A 19,742-nucleotide genomic window follows, 5' to 3' on the forward strand; every position below is an offset into this window, starting at 1 on the left:
ATCGGCTCTCTGAACAAAATGAAGTGCGTGGGGAACAGAAGAGCACATCTGGCATCACTCCTGTCAGCTAGGAACAGAAAACTGAGACTACACTTCACACACGCTCACTGAAATTAGACAACAGATGATTGCAAAAGCATTTCCTGGTCAGATGAGTCTCAAATGCCGCAGCCTACCTGAGCAATTACTACTGACCGTGTCCACTTCTTTATGACCACAGTGTACTCATCTTCTAATGATTGCTTCCAGCACGATAACAAAACTCAAAACATCTGAAACCGGTTTCTTGAACATGACAATTAGTTCTCTTTATTCAAATGGCCTCCACAGCCACCAGCTCGCAATCCAGTCGAGAACTGTCAGGATGTGGATGTATAGGAGATTCTCATCATGGATGTGAAACCATCAAATCTGCAGCAACGGATCTGTTACTATGTTAATATGGACCAAAATCTACCTTGTTGACTCTGGAATGAAGAATTAAAGTCGATCGCAGGTGTACCTAACAAAGTGACTTGTGAACATACATTAGAAACAATTCAAGCATAAAATCTAAATGATAAAAGTCTTTATTAATTTAGAATCGCCCTTTTTTTGGGGTCAAAATGTTGCTTTCACTGATGGATACAAATAAATCTATTTGACGCCGTTTCTAGAGAGCAGGCCTGGTGGGGCGACACTGACCTCTAGTGGATAGAAGTTGTAACACAAAGCTATAGGAAAACAAGTCATTAAGAGGCCCAAGGCATGTTTTGGACTAGTGGAAACAGTGTTTCTTTATAGCTTTCTGCCTGATTGGCTTTATTCTCTTTATATCATTTCATTTTCAGGGGAAAAATGTATTCAGGTTTAGGCAAAAATCTTCTATTAGGCTATGTGTAAATACCAGAAGTACATACTCTGGGCCAGGTTTACTATTGAAACCATGGGCAATAAATCAGTTATAAAAATAATAATAAAGTAATTTGGGGTGAAAATATATCAAACCCACAAATTATTGCAATCGATAAATAAACAACCGTAACACCATAAATGCAATGATAAATTAAATTTTTAGGGGGTTGTTACGTCATAAAACCTACTCGTACATCTACTCATTCATTCATGCATTTTACCTCCTCATGTGAGTCTGGCTCTTGTGAAGTCAGGAATGGTCTGGAGTTGTCAGACGTTTCTAGAAGGCAGAGCACAGGTGCTATATCTGGCACTGCAGCCCCCCAACAGACCGCTCACGTATCATAAAAGCAGAGGAGCAGCAGCAGAGGAAGCAGCTGAAAAGCGTCTGTGTCACACTCATTTGCTCGGTTCGAGATGACGGAAACCGAGAGGTAAGTGGAATGTGTCAAGTCCAGTTTTATTAAATGTACATTTATTTTCACAGAGCACTGTGAAAGTGGCCGATGAGTGAAAGCACATGCGGGAGGAGCGGGGCCTTCACCGACAGCTTGAAGTTTGAATTGCCATTTTCAGTCTTGAAACAGTGAGGTAGTGGAAGCCTGTTTCAAGACTTTCTTTATGGGTTCACTGTGTATAAAACATACCTTATATACAGTATATGGTTTTTCCACTTGTTCCAAGTTGTAAACATGAAGCTTAAAGCAAAAAACACTCTTCCCACCCACCACTGAGAAAAGAACTGAAGGTTACAGCATGAATATAAGAGTATGATGAACACATGGCATGATGTTTGTCATCATCAGGCTCTGATCAGCTGTATCCCATTGATCTTTAATAATTTGAATCTTCCTTTCCAGGGCTGTTCAGCAGACCAAGGATAAAAGCATGACTTTCCGGTCCCAAAAAGAGATGTTTGAGAAGATGGAGGAATCTTTCAAGATCTGTGCTTATTGTGAAAAGCGACCGAATGAACTTTCCAACCCACAGAAGCTAAAGCGTTGCTCCAGGTAAAGAGAGAGTAAAAAAGCAGCGTATTCAGATTTTATCCAGTGAGTTTGTACTGCCAGTACAGACCAGATCTTTTCTTCCTCTCCAGGTGTCTGAATACTTACTACTGCTGTAAAGAGTGTCAGAAGGAAGACTGGCCCAAGCACAAGAAGTCCTGCTCACAGCTGCGACTGGCTGCCATCGACAGAGTTGTGGAGTGGCTTGTGTTTAAAGGTAAATTGCAGATTCTTCCAATTATTCCAAAAATGGAATAAAGTATCCGACATAGTGGGTTGCTTCAAATGTCTGATTTAGCAGATTTTCTTCGACTACATGCCGTGTCTGACCCAACCCCAGAGGGAAACTGAGGGTTTTGTGTGAATGTGTAAACTGCTATGATATTTTTTATTTTACAATATTATGCTAAAGTAATAATGTGAATTTAAAACAAAAAACTAACAAACCGTTTTAACCTTGCTCAAACTGCCAGTTTTATTTGTCTTCAGGAGACCTCCCGTTTCCTACAGAAAAATGGTCCAAATCCCAGTCCGAGGTAAAAGGTTTCGATGACTGGCTCTCCATGCAGGGAGATCTCACAGCACGCCTCGATCCCATTTTAAATGGAAAAAACATGAACGACTTGTGGTCCAACGCTGGTCGGCCTCGGCCAGATGATGACGATCTGAAGCAGTCGCTGTGGAGGGTTTGCAGCGAGTTCTTCTCCAGGCCTCTGACAATAGCCTGGGGGATGAGGCTGTTTGGTCTAAACCCTTTATCCAAACCTCTCACCATTCACCTGGTGGGAGCAGGCCACACTGAGACTCTGTCAACCAGACTGACCGACTACGATGAGCTGAACAACATGTTCCCTGGACACCAGGGGATCGAAATAGTCATGGTGGGGCCTGAGGTGGTGGACGGCCCCATTGTGAGGCCTCCCCTCAGAGCTTTTGGACCCAAACAGAGAGTCTACATCAGCGCCTACAAGGGCCTCTACCATCAGTTCTGGGAGGAGCTGGTGGAGAAAGAGGAGGCAGCCAAGCCAGATTTGGTGGTTGGATTTCATCCTGGTGAGAAATTTTTTTTCTCCCTTATATAAACACATAATAGTGTGCCTGTTTCTTACTGAGCAATAAAAAGTTAAGAGATCTTATTCATTATTTGGTTTTCTTTCCTTCCTATTTTAAATGTATTTATTTATTTTTATTAAGGATTTGATGCCAGCCAAGGTCTGGACGAGGGTTGGCTTCCAACTCTCCTGCTTCTCAGAGATTATGAAATTCCTTCTCTCTTCACTGCTCTCACGTGAGTGACATTTTGACCTTATTACATTTATATTTAGTTTTCAGGTTCTTTAACTTTTTTTGGTTACATTTCTGTTTTATGACATTTTATTGCTAAAGGGAAACATTGCGATCCACACCGCATTATTTTACTTCAGATATGAAGTTACTGCTGTCTAGAATAGTTAAAATGAGCTCAGCTTCTCTCAACTACTACATTAATGTTCTGTTTACATGTTAGTTCATCAATAATAATCAAATATAGTACAACATTAACTAAGAAAACCTTGGCTGTTCTACATGACGAGGACTTTTGATAGTATTGTTATGGCATGCTAATGCTACTTAAAGCTACAGTGTGTTGGATAACAATCCTAATTTGTTTAATGGGAGTAAGAATATTCCTAGCGGCGTGTATTTAGGGATAAGATTACTCACCATCACAGTCAGCAGCTGAAACTGCTGCAGTAAAACCCAGCAAGTTCAAGAGTAATGCCAAACATTACATCTTCAGAATTAAATCCAGAATACATCTTCAGTATTTGGATTATTAAGAATTAAGGAGCAGCTTTTTCAGCCAATGAGGAATCTTGGCCTTGTATAACCTCAGTGAGTGGGAATATGCACCTGCAGCTTTGGAGAACTACTCATTCCAACAGATCTTTAACGCACTGATGCTGATAATATGGGACAATGGGGGGAAAAAAAGAGTGCTTTGTCCATCACTGGAAAGGCACAGCCCACGCGGCCTGTGAGGAGCACCGGGTCATTTGCATTTACAAGCGCTGATGCTGATACAGCCAGACAGTGAGAATACCTCAGCTACACAGGCGTGGCAGAATAAATAAGAGATCTGTGAGGGGTTTTAAGTAAGAACCTGAGCAACTAATTCTGGGGAAATGAGAAGATCCTGCGTTAAGTGGCGTCATGTGGGATCTTCAGTTTAATAAGCTATACTGTAACAGTCAGTTTTACATTCTAATCAGGTGACATGCTTGTCAGTTTCATTATTGTATTATACATTATATCTTACAAGTGCACAGCAGTCTGCCGAGCCTAAACTTTCTGCTGCTTCTGCTCTTTTATCACTGAGAGCTAATGTGCCCATTTGCCATGCTTTGCTGCGTGTAATGTCTGCTGATCATGTCTGCTTGTTCTCCGTCTGCAGTGAGACAGAGATGACCTACTCTTTGCAAATTCTGCTGGAGCTGGAAATGGACATGAAAGGAAGTGGAGCCAACCCTTTTGCATCACTAAAGCCAGAAGTTGTGGATTCATGTGCCCACAAACCTCCGGTCTACTGCAACTCCCACTACTTCTGTTTTCAGGGTCTGCTGGAGACTGTGGAGTTTGAAGAACCAGAGGACGCCTGAATAACAGCAGCGTGCTGACTCTTCCAGCTTTGGGACTATAAAGTTCTGTTTTTATGTGAACTTTAACTATTTTCTTAAAGTAGTTTAAAAAAAATACTACTTAATGTGTACATTTGCTGAATAGGTTCTGCCTGATGGCTACTTACTGTGCAATGTCCCTGCTGCATTTGCATTCTCACTATCCCAGTTTGATGGCATTCAGCAGCCACGGTGATGACATTTGACTATACTGCCTATTATTGTGTGTAGAGGGTACAATGTTATAGTAATAGTTTGCTTTCTTCTGTGGTTTTAATCTTTTGGTTATGGCCTCTTTTTTCATCTGCTGTTACAATAACCATGATGTGATAAAAGTAACTTTTCATTAACATTGTCACCTTGTGCTTTTTAATTAAAAAGGACAATATGTCAAAAGTTTTTCAGGCACTAAATTTATTATTTTTGCAACATCTTAAAACAAAAATCACTCAATCAGTTTTCTCTAGGCAGAGGAAATGAAACGTGCAGCACATTTGTAGCAAGAACGAAGCATAAACCCCCCTAAACTGCATTCATACGTACAAAGATAGATTTTAAATAGGTGATTGTCACCAACCAGGAATGATCACAATAGTGCGCACAGTCAGGAATATATGATAAATAGCAGGTCAGAGCTTGTCGTGATTATGAATACTATATAATATTGAATCAGATAAGTGGATTTCAACATAAGTAGCTGCAGGTGGAAAATGACAAGGACTGCTGTAAAAGTATTCTGTTAATAAGAGCGTGGTAGTAAGGAGCTGTGAGATAACACAAATGTTATTGTGGGGGAGATAAAACTTACAATCAGACAGTGAGGCAGAGGGAGGACACATGAAACTGACTCATGCCTCACTTCAAATACTCATTGTGCATTTCAGTTTGACAAAACATAACAAAGCAATATTCAAATACTCAATTTTATAATGGTAAAAATACAGAAACTATAAAAACAGAAATTATAATCCACATTCATGGTATTGTAGAGCTATCTGTCAAGCTACCCAACAATGATATCCTGAAGTGCTGATGCAGATTAAACACAAGTGTGTTATAGCCATATGCTTTAGTCTATTTACATGGACCTCAATATACCAGTTTCAGAAAGCATTATAGAAACTCAAAAACGAGATTTTAACCCTTTTTTTGGTGTTTGTTAACCTGAAGTACAACTTAAAAGAATTTTGATTGACAAAGAAAGGCACCAGTTTATGGGCGTTTAAAGCCACAGATACCAAGCAGAGTGAAAATGAGGTCCAGTACGAATAGAATGAGGTTGACATAGGTGAAAAAGGCAACCATGAACTGAATGGCCCATATGCAATAGCTGGGTGGACAGTCACTGGGGCGAGGGTTGTGTCTGAACATAAAAATGGGCCACATGATAGCAGTAAATACATAGAGCACAACGGAGATGACCAGGAATATAAAGACAAACCTGTCCAGATTAAAAGGCAAGCAATTCTTGAGTTTCTTGAGGATGTTGGTGGCAATGATTATAGGGATAATGGGAAATGGAATGGCGTATGCTATAACACACAAGATCAGAGGGAAGGAGTCTCTGTAACCGGTCAGGGACACAAAAATCATGCAGCTCACGAAAGCCTCCATAACTTTCATGAATCCAGGTAGGGCGGACAGGTAGCTCCCCGTACTCTTATCGAAGATCTTGTCCTTCACCACTTCGAGTATGTAGACGATGCCGGACAAGAAAGCAAATATGCTCACAATCCACCCGTGCAGGCATGTCCGGCAGATGTAGAAATTGGCATAGAAAATAGCAACGCTGACAGTCATAAGCGCGGAGGACATGGCCATCCCTGTGGTGAAATCTCTCCAGTCCAGGCAAAGTTTGAGCAGTGGGTCAAGCATGAACATCTCAATGATGGTGATGATGAGGGTCATGATGGGACAGAAAGACCAGGCAAACATGGCGTAGTTCCAGTAGGTATGGCTGCTCCCTCCTCTGAAGGCACTTATGACAAATGTAACCAGACACAGTAATATCTGAGCCATGTGCAGCCCTCCTCGCCCGGACATCAGAGTGGAAGGAGTGAACACAGCCTGCGACACTGTGTTCTTAATATCATCAAGTATTCCCATCTCTTTAAACTGAACCGAACAACTGTTAAAATAGCTGCGTAACCTATGTATGAGCTCCCAGGTTGCTCTAAGCACCCACTGAGGTATGTTTGATCTATGCTTTCCGTTCCTTCACAGCCCTGTTTTCCATGCAATCTTTTATTGCCTTTCATTTTGCATAACTTTCTGGGACTGATCTCAGTGTAGTGATAAATGTCTGTCACAGCATATGGAAAGGATATGAAAAGTTACAGAATGTCAACAGTGTGTAAAACCATGGTTTCCCAGAGAACGCCGTTTGTTTTGGAATCATTAGTGTAACTCTTTCAATATATTCTGGTTCTTTTTTAACCAGAATTATTCAAAAAGACCCAGTGTAACATCATAAAATAAAAGGCCAGCAGAAGATGCACAAGATGCACATGCCCACTCAGGAACTTCTGTCAGCTATCTCTGATGAAAAGATTATTTTTGAATTCTAACACATATAGTTAAATGCAGATCTGTGAAAGCCACTGAGTGTCATTCCCTCGAAACACTGTTAAGTGCAGGGGGACTATTTTGATTTCCAAAAAAGAGGACATTTGGCCCAGTCATGAAGAACGTTAATAATGCTGTTTGCTTAAAGAAAATTTTAATATACTCAAACGATGCCTTTTCTATGTGGTTAATGAATGGTGAAATAAAAAATGTCATATAGGGTTTACAAGACAACAAGTGCAAAAAGATAACTGAAAAACCTCTGGAATTAAATAATGGTACAGAAGTAAGGCCTCATCTGTATAAGAAAAATGACCAGTACCGGGACGGTATGAGGGAAATTTCTTTTGCAGTTCGTCTGAAAAGCTGCATTTGCGCTTTCGCATCTTTTAAACATCATCAGGCGTGCTCTGTCACGTCTGTGAGGCTGAACAACCACTCACAAAGCAGCAGTTCTGGGATGACGTCGCACATATGGATCCTCTGTAGGCCTATAGAAAAACCATTTTCATCAATCTCGAAAATCCCCCCGGACATCCCTGACGGAACGTGAAAAGTGTACATGTCCGGGGAAAAGAGGACGGTTGGTCACCTTAGTTTAGTTTAGTTTAGTTTAGTTTAGTTTAGTTTAGTGCTCTCTCTGCCCTGTCTTAGAAACCACACTTTTTCCTGTGGAGGCAATGTAATCTGAGGAGCTCAAATTGATGCAGAAGACACTGCCAGTGCCAAAGTGCCTTTTGACTTTGCTTCATGTGATCTGTGTGTTTGTGACCACTTAGGCTTTCTCTGAGAATAATCTGTGAATTGATTTGTTGACCAGCCTCTGCTGTTTGTTCTTGTGTTAGTTAGTAGTAGCAGCCTGGCACATATTTTAAGATTAATCATTAATCAAAACCTTTTGTTTTTGCTAGTGATTGTGTCTCACTGTCTCCTTTTCTAGACAATTGTGTTACTTCTCCACATGTCCTGGACTTAAGTGAACATAACTCTTGGCCCACCTCCTGGTCAAGATGAAAGCATGGCAAATCAGAGATTCCAGACCCCGGAACAGATTAGGAAAAAGTCTTGTTTATGGTCCAGGTTAAATATGTTTGAAATTCTTCAAACATGTGGGTAAGAAAAGCTTTTTACCCACAATTAAAGCATATGCCACATTTCTATTTGACAGTTTATAGTAGGAGTCACAATGTTATTTTGTTGGTTTCATATCCAAAGAAACTGAAAATAATAATAATAATAATGATGATGATGAAGATAACAATGCTACTACTACTACTACTAATAATGCTCAGATTATGACTTCATGTAGACTTCATACAGATCCCCGTGCAGTTCATCCATAAAAATTGTCCGTGCAATCCAGTAATTACTGATCCTTATTCCAGTGTTATGAACATATGTCAGCACTAAGTTTGGGTCCATACCTTCTGCCTAATTTACCGCCTATCATATCTATGTGCTCGCGTGCAGCCTTGTTCATCACTTCTCAGGATCTGCTTTCATCTCACCCGTCTAATCCTCTAACTCCTCTGTTTCCTGTTAACAAGGTAAGGTTAAGAGTGAAGAGTTTAGGGCAGCTGAAGTACAGTTTGAACAGTTCATCTGACACTGATGGATTAATGTTCCCAGGAGAGTATAGAGAAGGGGAAAATCTCCTGGAACGAGAAGAACGTTAATGACATGCAGTGGTTGCAGCACTGAAGGACAAGATTGAGGAAGGGACCAGAGAACCCTATAGAGTCCCACAGTGTTAGTGACACTACATACTGATTGTCATGGTCTGGGTGAGTGCCGGGTTTTTCCACAGAGTCGCCGTTTCCACCCCTAAGCTGAGTCACTGCATTCATGTGTGTTTCCACGCCTGCCGGCAATAGAGCTGCCGGTATTTAATACCAGCACTTACCATCACTCTTCGCCAAGTCTTCAGCTAACCGCAGTTAGTGCTAGCCGTCATAGTTATTAGAAGAACTACTCATCGGATCATCTCTGTCAGTACCACGCCACCCGGACCACTTACCCCTCCTTTGCCTATTCTCCACCTGTTACTCTGCTTCCTTTTGCTTCTCTGCAGCGGTGGTCCTCATCCCAACTGTCATTAAAGGTGTGGCTCTTGCTGTTTTCGCAGTTGGTTCTGGCCCTCTTATTTGACGTCTCAAAGATGTTTTCATCTGGCTTCCTCTTACTTGGCGAGATGGAATTCTGTGTCCTGTAGCCACTGGTTGAGCAGGATGGACCCCTAGAACAGTGGTTTTTCTTTTGGTCATGATCTGACCTTTCATGTTGGTACAGTGTTTTTCTGTGCACATCTTTCCAATCAGTCTTTTTTCTTTTAAGCTCTGCATCACTCATATCCTTTTTATCTACTTCCAGATGCTTTCTTTTACACAGTGCTTTCATTGGAATTGTCTCAGCATTTTTACTCTGACTGGGCCTGATGAGATTGGGGCTGTTCCTCTGAGTTGAAGGGAGAAAACCGTTTTGGCTGCGGGGGCTCACTAGTGTTTTTCTCTCCGCTGCAGAGGGAGGGAAGTTCCTTTGGGCAGGTTGTCTGGTGTCAGAGGTGGGCTGGTATGGAGACTCTGTCCTGCTATCTGACGCCTCGTTCTTCTTTGTCCTTAAGTAGTTTATGTGTTCATAACAGGACTCAACATAGGAGCTACACTGGTGCAAGCAGGGCACACTTTTGTAAACGCATAGTCCAGCACCTGATCAGGTGTCATTCATTTTTTTGGATCGAGGTGAAGCAAGTGCTTTACCATTTCAACAAACATCAGGATATCACACCTTTTTGCAGTTGTATGTGCATAATCCTGATCCTCGATGAGGTGGATATGTAAGAGGCCATCCAGAGAATGTAACTTTATACTGAATCTCAAACTCCTGAAAATATTGTTCAGTTGTCTTGAGTTTCCAGTGGTAGATGTAGGAATTTAACTCTCTGCAGAAAAACGTGGCAGTCTTTTGCCCTTAACATTTTCCCCAGGAGTTGTCCTTGGGTCTCCGTTATGTATCGTAGCATGGCATATTCACTGTATCCAGGGTACAGCAAATAACCAGTGTACAGAGTCACAGCCACGCAGCCCAGAGACTATATGTCTATACAAAGTACGAATGGCTTTCCCCCATGTCCGGGGAAAAGAGGACGGTTGGTCACCCTAGTTAAGTGTATTGGCTATGACAAAAAATAATAAAATATGTTCGGATGTAATGTTTTTAACTTTAATTTTGACTTTGATTGGTAGAATTTTTTAACCTGGGGTTGTCCACTTTCCAAGAAATACCATTTACGGTTCCTTTATCAATGTTTCTGTACGGACCAATTTAATGTGACCCCTCTTCGCCGCTTTATGTGCTACTGTTTTATGAACTGCCCTCAAGATATCATGCTTCTTAAAAAACAAACAGATATTTACACTTTGTTTACAAAGAACGCACATTCCTCAGTCTGTTGATGGGATTTTTATTGGGCAGCCGGCCCGTTTTTTTAGCATTTGTTTTTAGGGGGAAGGTAAATAGAAAGCGCTACAGGAAGTTGTTGTCAGCATTACCACTGCAGTCAGTACTAGTTAGAAATATGTGCTCCCTGTAGTCTTTTAAAGCCGTAAACCTTTGAAAATAACTCTGGAGGAGGCCGTCGCATTGTTGGAACTCTATTTAGTTGTCATGATAATTTCATTTTCGTGGGCTGTTTATTTTATATTCGTGTCGAAGCCGGTGCTGGGGAAAAATTAGCTAGCGTAACGATAGAAATGGGTCGATGACAGAGACTGCAGCGGAAGAGTTTGGCCGAACGAAGCAGCGAGATGGATTTCTCTAAATTCCTGGACGATGATTTCGACGTGAAGGACTGGGTGAATGGTGCCTTCAAGGTGGTGCAGAAGGACGCGCCGGGGAAGGCAGACGCACACGCTGCTACACTGGTCATGAAGCTGCAGGTCTTCATCCAGGAAGTCAACAATGCTATCGAGGGTCAGTAGTTTGCATTGGCCAGTGCGTCTTTAGTGATGTCCTCACCATTGTAATTTGCCTTTATGGCCTACACTGTTAACTTAGTAAACTACGTCGCATTTACAGTTAATGCAGTATGCTACAAGAACATTTCTGCTGCATTTATTGCATTAATATAAACGGCAAAGTCAGTTTTATAAATACTTCTGTAGAACCAATACAATTCAGCTGCCCCACAATCCTCTAAAAAGGACCATAACCACGTGACCATGTGTCTTTGTTGTCATTAAGGACTATGGTTTGTGCATTTGGAAATTGCATGCTGTATGAAATCTTCTGATGACAAATTAAAGGAAAACTTTACAGAAAGAGTCATGGTGTCCCCATCAGCAGGTCATTAGTGAGCACTGAATGGCTTTAGGTGTAGGAAAATTATACGAATCATCTACTGTGGCCTTTACATTCACCAGATCTCTACCTGGACAAACACCCATGAGAAAATGACTTGTTAGACGTGAACACAACACGTAATGAGAAATTGTCTTTGAGAAGATTTATGTTCTATTCATACATCAGTTTAAGAGTTTGTGTATCTAGATCAGAGGTGTCAGAGCTGGCTTAAAATTTGTACTTGTGTAATTTATTACATTTTTTCTTGCTTATAAAGATCTGTTTGTCATGAATAATATACGAAAGTGATAAACAAACAGTTAAATGACATAAAAATTTTATTTGTTTTCACTATTGACTATAGAACTTTCTGTTAATTACCAGAAACCTTCTGTTGTAAAATTACAGGTCAGTCTGGCCAATAAACTACCAGAACATTTTCTGGTTTTCTTTTACCTTTAGTTCTTCAATTCAGTTTTAGCTCCAAATCACAACAACCATCGCCTCAAGGCACTTTATATTGTAAGGTAGATCTTACAATAATACATACAGAGAAAAACCTAACAACCATATGACCCCCAATGAGCAAGCACATTGGCAACAGTGCGAAGGAAAAACTCCCTTTAAACAGGAAGAAACCTCCAGCAGAAACCTCCACCTCAGGGAGGGACGGCAATGTGCTGTGACCGGTTGAAAGAAGGAAGCCATGATAAAAGACGTGCTGTGGAAGAGAGCCAGAGATTAATAAAAAGTATGATTTAGTATGATGAGGTCTGTTTAAGCCCTAATTATTATTATTGTTATTGTTGTTATTGTTAACTTTTATTTAATCAGGAAAGAAATAAACTCTTGAGATTAAAAATGTCTTTTCAGTTGTTGACACCTTTCTTACACTTCCTACAGAAGCTTTTCTTTATCATGTAGGAAAAACTAACAAATACTGTTGAAATTGGATTCCCTTTTCCATGACATCTCAGCTAAATATGTAAAACTTCTTTTCACTAACAGAAAGGGAAGTTTACAGTTTACTGAGTTTACAGAGTTGGTGGGTTTCTACATTACGATATCAAGCGCCATGGCATTTGTATTTATACTGTGTACCAGTACTGCATGGATAAAATTGTGTTGAATTTAACTATGACATGTTAAAAAGTTAGAGTTGTGTTTTCATTTGTTGTGTAGAGAGCAGTAACCAAGCCCTTCAAAATATGCCCCGAGTGCTGAGAGATGTGGAGGCTTTGAAACAGGAGGCCTCTTTTCTAAAGGAGCAAATGGTCATGGTTAAAGAGGACATCAAGAAATTTGAGCAGGAGACAGTGCAGTCCATGCAGGTGTGTGCACAGTTCCAATACTTACTTGAAGTGTATTCAGGATTTAAATGTGATCTAGTGCATTAGGAGAACATGTATACATACTTTGTATATTGTGTTTTTGAAATAATTTGCTTAATAGTAAGCATTATAATAGTGAAAGTCTAGCACTGGACTCAAATGTGCAGAGTACTCCATACTTCTGAGGCTTGAACTGTATGTTTCATGCATATTTTCAACCAGGTCCTGGTGGAGATAGATCAGGTGAAGAGTCGAATGCAGCTGGCAGCTGAAGCGTTGCAGGAAGCAGACAAATGGAGCACACTGAGTGCAGACATTGAGGAGACCTTCAAAACACAGGTATGAAAGAAAGACTCTGCCGCAGAGCTTTTCTTGGTTTGTTTCTGCCTGCCTTGCTGCTTACCAATTATGTACTGATGTGACTCACACTGGCTCATATGCGTGTTAGAGATCAGAATATTGGAGCACTTTAATCTTGTTATTTAATCTAACTTTCTGAGTGTACTCAACACATCCTGTAAACTGATCCACTGTAGAGTCAAACCTCTTCCAAGGCACTGGATGAGTAATGTGTAATTACAGTGCTATTGTAATTAGCTTTTTATCCTTTGAAAGCTAATTATATAATATTACGATATTGTGCAGATGTTGACGGTAACGATAGTAATCATATTTTCCTTTTTTCAGGACTTTAAAGTAATTTCTTCTAAGCTAACCAGCATGCAGAACAGTCTGGCCATGCTAGTGGACACACCAGACTACTCTGATAAGTGTGTTCACCTGGAGGCTTTGAAAAACAGACTGGAGGCCATGGCCAGCCCACAGATAGTAGCAACGTTTAATTCCATGTCTGTAGGTAAGAACCCCAGAGAAAGTGTTGTTTCTTGAATTTATTCAGTGCTTACTGTTTTGGTTTGCTGTAGTTTGCTTACACTGTACAAACATCACATGCTTTTGCCTCTCTGCAGACCAAGCCAAGCTGTTTGTTAAAGTCTTCACAGAGATCGACAGAATGCCGCAGCTTCTTGCGTACTACTACAAGTGTCACAAGGTAGGCACCACTGCATCTCTGTGACCTATAAATCTCTGCAAAGGCATATTCTGATATATTTGCTTCTGTGCATGACTGTCTGTTTTGCTGTTCTCAGGGCCAGTTGCTGAGTATATGGCAGGATCTCTCCCAGAGCGAGCTCAATCTGAATCAGCAGCTGTCTGAATTCTACGACACCTTGCTCTCCACTTGGCACGGCCAAATACAGTGGAGCAGCCAGGTGAGATGGACTGCAGTACCAAGATCGACACCTGATGGGTTTTACTTTGCTAACACTCTGTAGTGCTAATTTTTTTTTTTATCTTGGATTCACACAGGTGTTCAAGAAGCCTTATGAAGTGGTGACAGTGTTGTTGATACAGTCTCTGGGGGCCATGGTGCCATCCATACCTGTGTGCTTGAGCACGGCCATGGAGCGGGCAGCCCAAGAGGAGCGTCTGGGGACTCTGCTGGAGCTCCATCACACCACGTCCACCTTTGGACACAACCTTGAAGCAGCCATGCTGCCACACCTGGGTATGCACCTGAACCATATGTGTAAATACTGCTCATGGAAGATGACAACATAAAGTGTTCTCTTCATGTTTGGTCTTATTTCTGCTGCAGGTGAACATAACCTCTTGAAGCTGAGTGAGCTGGTCTGTGCGCTGTATGATCCCTATAAATCTTATCAGCTACATTATGGAGATCTGGAGGAAGCTCACCTTCTCATCCAGATCAGCGCCGTGCCTTTGGTTAGAGCACACCAGAAACTCAACCATGGAAATAACCAGAATTTTTGCAGTAATTACTTGTAGTCTGATCTTTATCCAAATCATAATTATACACTGAACTAACTAACTAATTATAACTGAACTAACAACAGAAAGAGTTGTGAACCTGTTTGCTAACAACTTGTCAAGTTGTCAGTCAGGTGTTCCAGTTACTGAGAGATTTGAAGTGTTGTTGTGCCCCTCAAACAAAGTTTACTTGCTGATAAAGTCTGCTGTTGCCTAGAAAGACTGGTAGGACCTATCGTCTGTGAAAACAAGTTTCACTTCTCCTTAGAATAGATGCATGAAGTCAGAAGCTAAATGGATGTTTAAAAAGAATCCACCCAAAAACTGTTTACAGATGAATGAAAGTCATGACTGTTCCTAAACTCCATGGGATGAGGATTACAGGAGAAGTGCATCATGTAAAACTGAACGAGGTTAGAAAAACAGCAAAAAGGGAAAAAGTGAGGAATAGCTGCAGAACTCCTCCAGCACAATTATTTTGAGGACTTATTATTTGCAGCAAAACGACACAAAGTTTTGAAGGAAACAAGGCACTAAACACCGCCATCACTGGAGTGTTTATTAAATCATCTCACAAATGACAAAATTAATTAAATATCAATTTGCATATCTGGCTTTTAATTTGCATAATTTTGCTACATCTGGCATTTTTGTGCAATTTATTCAGGCTTTTAAGGAAAACATAGATCACACTGATGATGTAGAAATCTAAAAAAACTCGCCATTACAGGGTTAAGTTGCTGAGATTCATAAGCTAAAAATGTGTTTGTATGTAGCAGTGACACTAATATAGTCCATTTTGTCCTGTTTTGCACATTCCACTACAGGAACATGGGGAGGTAATTGATTGCGTAGAAGAGTTGAGCCACTCGGTAGGCAAGTTGTTTGGCCTGGCTGGTGCTGCTGTGGACCGCTGTGTCAGACTGACTGATGGACTTGCAGTGTGTGGCCTCCTCAAAGCTCTCAAAGCCCTCTTCACCAAGTAAAGAGCCTCTACTCACACTCACATACGCCACATACTGCATGGATTGCTACAGATATGTTTTATCTCTAGATATAGTTTGTCTGATTTTAGCATTACTGTAGATGATTCACCAGCTTTGACGTGGTGCTGATTCTAGGTATGTGTCAGACTTTTCCACAACACTCCAGTCGATCAGGAAGAAGTGTAAGCTTGAGGACACACCAAGTTCATCGGTTTTCCAGGAGGACTGGACGGCTTTCCAGAACTCAGTCAGGTTATTACCTTTTTAAAAAACAAAAAAAACAACAAACCCTTTTGTTATAATTCACATGGGTTGAAAATAATTGCATGAAAAAAGCTGTCTTCTTGCTTTAAAAAACAATATTGTTGTTTGCAGGATCATTTCCACATGTGGAGAGTTGCTTAGACAATGTGGGGCCTTTGAACAACAGCTGTCAAACAAGTGAGTGAATCTTTTTACTGAATGAATATTTTTACCCAATGACAGTGAGCACACAGTCAAGAAGCTGATCTGGAATTTTAAAGAAAATGTCTACTTTGCGATCTGTCCCATAGGATCCTGGCCACGGCAGGTAAGTACTTGTCAGAGTCGTACAGCCCACGCAGCCTGGCAGGCATCCAGGAGGCCACTTCCACAGAAAGGAAGAGTGCCACCAAAAACCCTTGGCAAGAATACAACTACCTTCAGAGGGGAAATGTGGCTGAATACAACAATCTGATGGAACTTCTTTACTCGTTAAAGGTGTGGCAGTTTTCTGTATTGAACCCTTTCACTTGGTTTATCAGGGTCCTTCTGTAGCTGTTCTTCTTACCCGACACTTCCTCCTATTTCTGCTTGTCCCTCGCAGGAGAAAGGCACAGGTAACTCCAACTTGTTAGCAGAGCCTAGGACAGCTCTGACCAGACTCAATCAACAGGCCAACCAGCTGGCCTTTGACTCGGTCTTCATGCAGATCAAGCACCAGCTCTGCCTCGTCTCCAAGATGGAGGTGTCAAGTTTCTGCGTTATTTAATTTCAAATAAGGATCAAGATGATTTGAGTGAATGTGTGCTGAAAGCTTTTGGATTGAGTTTGCGCACTCGAGTGGTGGATGTGCCGTATCCGTTTAATCTGTTTGATTTGTGCTTCGTGTTTAAGAGTCAAGAATCACCTGGTCTTGGAGAGAGCTACACGGAGGACCTGCCTAATTTCAGCCTGTCACCCCAAGAGTACATCACTAATGTTAGTGAACTTTCATTTGATAAATATAAATAAACAGGATACAGTGGCATTTGTACATATTTACAGAGACCATATGACTTTTCCCTCCACATAGATAGGACAGTACCTGATGTCTCTCCCACTCCACTTGGAGCCTTTTGTGACACAAGAGGACCCGGCTTTAGAGATGGCCTTACATGCTGGGAAGCTGCCTTTCCCTCCAGAGCAAGGTTACTGAAAATTATCCCCCTCAATTTTCCCTAAAGTCAAAGACACTTGAGTGACAACTCAACTCATTTGAAGAGGAGATGTCTTGTAATCTGGTGCCCTTCTCAAAGACCACCTCCTTCTGTTTCAGGCGATGAGCTTACTGAGCTGGACAACACAGCAGACTACTGGTTGGGCTCCATTGCTCGGGCAACCATGCAGACCTACTGTGATGCCATTTTACTGATCCCCCAGCTGAGCACTCATTCCACTAAACAACTGGCCACGGATATCGGTACAGTAGCTAAAATGCGGGACAGATGACGTACTCCTTCTCATGGGGATCAATTGAAATTCACGATAGCCCGAAATTATATCTGAACATTTGTGTTTGTGCTCCACAGACTATCTGAGTAACGTGATGGACGCCCTGGGCCTGCAGCCGTCTCGCACCCTGCAAAATATCGTAACTCTACTTAGGACTAAACCACAAGACTACAGACAGACTGCCAAGCTGTTGCCTCGACGACTGACGTCCACTATCGCTGCACTTCGGAGCATCGACTACTAAGACAAAAGCAAAAGGACTCGATAGGTTGCATGGCTTCAAGGGCGGCCCTGGGGACGTCCTGTGCTGTAAACAAACAGAAGAATGTGATGTTAATATCAGCTGGTTTACATGTTACAGTTCCCCAAATATCATAGTGGCTAATCTCGCTGACAGCTGCAGCATTTAAAGACGTTTGTGTCTAAATATGGCATTTATGGGACGAGATTCAAATAAGGGCAGGTCTGACCTTTTTTTTTTATTTTATTTTTTTATTTTCATTTTTTTTTAACTGATTAATGTTTGTGAGTTTGAAATGATGATGTCTCACCAGTGACGACGCCTTCAAGTGAAACCAAAAGGGGAATGTGTCTTGACTTGTCATTTTTCACTTCTGCATTTATAAGACGGGGGCAGCTTCAGAGCATTTAAATCTACTTAAACAAGTCTGTCATGCTAATGAATAAATCGTAATTATTAAATTATATTTAGGTAATAATAGTGACAAACTTTATTCATTTCTGGTAATTTAACTTTGAAAATAAGGGAGAAAGTGATCTGTCTCTGTTGAGGTTGTGGGTGGGCTGAACTGGTGACATGGTTAATATTTTTACATGCAGTATGGTGGAAACGTGTATATAAAACATGGATGTAAACACTGTAGTGTGGCTATGTGTATTATTTTAATTCAGTGGACTGAATCAAGCGCTGAATGAGGATCCCTCAGTGGTAAACTGTGTATTGCGTTGTATGTTCCACTTCCTACCTTTAAGACATGAAAATTGGCTTGTCTGTCACGGTTAATTGTCAGGGGACTCGAGTAGGCAAAGAAGACTTTGCTGTAAAGCTCTTTTCACACATTTAAACTACTGAAAATGTGGACGAATCAGGTCGGACAGTTTTGCAGTTGTCCCTTATCGCAGCAGGAGATGGAGTGTGCAGCTTTGGGCTCATGCTACAGTTACATTAAAAAAAAATGGTGGTTGGAGACTGTGGCAAGACCCAAATTAGAGTGACCCTGTGATATGAAATTGTGGCCTGGTTGCTTTTGCATCTGAGATGCTGTCAGTTGCCATCTTCAAAGCAACTTATGTGAGTCGAAATGGCGATGGAACTGAATCAGTTTGAGTGAATGAGGTACGCAATGATAACTCTATGAACTGCTTAAATTCAGAGTCCACCCAGGACCTTAAATTTGAAACACAAATGTCTCAACTTTGCTTTTATATGGTAATATAACAAGAACACAACCAACCGAGTCCCTTAATGAAAACCTCAGGGACATGTTGCGCTCATCAGTACAGACTCACTCAGGTTGTTTGCAGTTTGTTGGCAATTGTCTGCGTTTATAAATTAAAGGGCAGTTATTTGCAAACCCTTGCTAATCTGTCTGAGACTGATGGCAGTCAGTCCACTTTGGATTGCAAGCAGTTGCACATCTATCCAGGTGGGAGGCAACCAATAACAAATAATTGTGGTCCTGTGACCAGTTGGTCCCACACACTTACTTGCAGTCATTCACTAAATGTGAGGAAATGAAATCCACTCATTTTTTTTTTCTTTAAGGAGCTCCCCACAGGTATTAGTAGTCTAGTGTGACTGAGTCTTTAGGGAGAATTGCTCTACTTTTGGTGCAGCCATCTGCCCAACCAGCTGCCAGATGGCTACATCCTTCGATCCTGGTTCACCCAAATATGTCTTCCTGTTAAAGAGAAGTTTTTCCTCCCCACTGTTGCCAAATGCTTGCTCATAGGGGATCATGTTATTGTTGGGTAGCTGTGAATATTGTGGGGCCTTTACCTTACAACATCAACTGCCTTGAAACGACTGTTGTCTTGAACTGTCGCTAGGCCCATATAAGTAAAATAAATTCTAATTAATCTGACTTTTCCACGATTTCCCGACATGCCAGTGGCCCAGCAATAGCCTACATTATCGGGAAAAATCAGCTGATAATGAAAATAACTGTGTTGTGTCTTTTGTGTAGCCACTGTAGAACAATCCATAGCAACTGGCAACATTTTTACATAATTTATTTGTTTGTTTGTTTTTTAATTAAATTTTATGGGGTTTTTTAAAACAAAAATTCCTTTGTTGTCCTTTCCCCCCAGCTATAAGCTCAGCTGCAAATAATGTAAAATAATGTGAAAGAGTAATATATTACCACTGTTACCGGATTG

General features: G+C 41.1%; 3 protein-coding genes and 1 pseudogene across 3 annotated transcripts; 2 read left to right on the top strand and 2 right to left on the bottom strand.

Moving 5' to 3' along the window:
- The first annotated feature begins 1,218 nt into the window (after positions 1-1,218).
- Positions 1,219-4,908, top strand: LOC147323179 (putative protein MSS51 homolog, mitochondrial). Its single transcript, XM_086304760.1, has 6 exons — positions 1,219-1,328; positions 1,755-1,904; positions 1,994-2,118; positions 2,391-2,954; positions 3,096-3,189; positions 4,336-4,908. Exons 1-6 carry the CDS (start codon positions 1,312-1,314, stop codon positions 4,538-4,540), a joined length of 1,155 nt encoding a protein of 384 aa, XP_086160886.1. The 5' UTR covers positions 1,219-1,311; the 3' UTR covers positions 4,541-4,908.
- Positions 4,909-5,770: 862 nt separating this feature from the next.
- LOC147323180 (myeloid-associated differentiation marker-like protein 2) lies at positions 5,771-6,664 on the bottom strand. Its single transcript, XM_086304762.1, has one exon. It carries the CDS (start codon positions 6,662-6,664, stop codon positions 5,771-5,773), a length of 894 nt encoding a protein of 297 aa, XP_086160888.1.
- A 2,487-nt stretch (positions 6,665-9,151) lies between these two features.
- LOC147323181 (uncharacterized) lies at positions 9,152-10,407 on the bottom strand (annotated as a pseudogene).
- Positions 10,408-10,615: 208 nt separating this feature from the next.
- Positions 10,616-18,225, top strand: cog7 (component of oligomeric golgi complex 7). Its single transcript, XM_086303399.1, has 17 exons — positions 10,616-11,092; positions 12,644-12,792; positions 13,015-13,131; positions 13,480-13,648; positions 13,761-13,843; positions 13,941-14,063; positions 14,161-14,359; positions 14,450-14,577; positions 15,450-15,604; positions 15,744-15,860; positions 15,984-16,049; positions 16,163-16,349; positions 16,456-16,596; positions 16,746-16,829; positions 16,924-17,038; positions 17,167-17,310; positions 17,420-18,225. The coding sequence occupies exons 1-17, from the start codon at positions 10,927-10,929 to the stop codon at positions 17,584-17,586; spliced, it is 2,310 nt and encodes a 769-aa protein (XP_086159525.1). The 5' UTR covers positions 10,616-10,926; the 3' UTR covers positions 17,587-18,225.
- The last annotated feature ends 1,517 nt before the right edge of the window (positions 18,226-19,742 follow it).

This window comes from Aulonocara sp. 'chitande type north' Nkhata Bay, linkage group LG8 (assembly GCF_057382095.1).
Source record: "Aulonocara sp. 'chitande type north' Nkhata Bay isolate Kocher_YH1m ecotype deep benthic linkage group LG8, A_spYH_male_GT1.1, whole genome shotgun sequence".
Taxonomy (NCBI): Eukaryota; Metazoa; Chordata; class Actinopteri; order Cichliformes; family Cichlidae; genus Aulonocara; species Aulonocara sp. 'chitande type north' Nkhata Bay.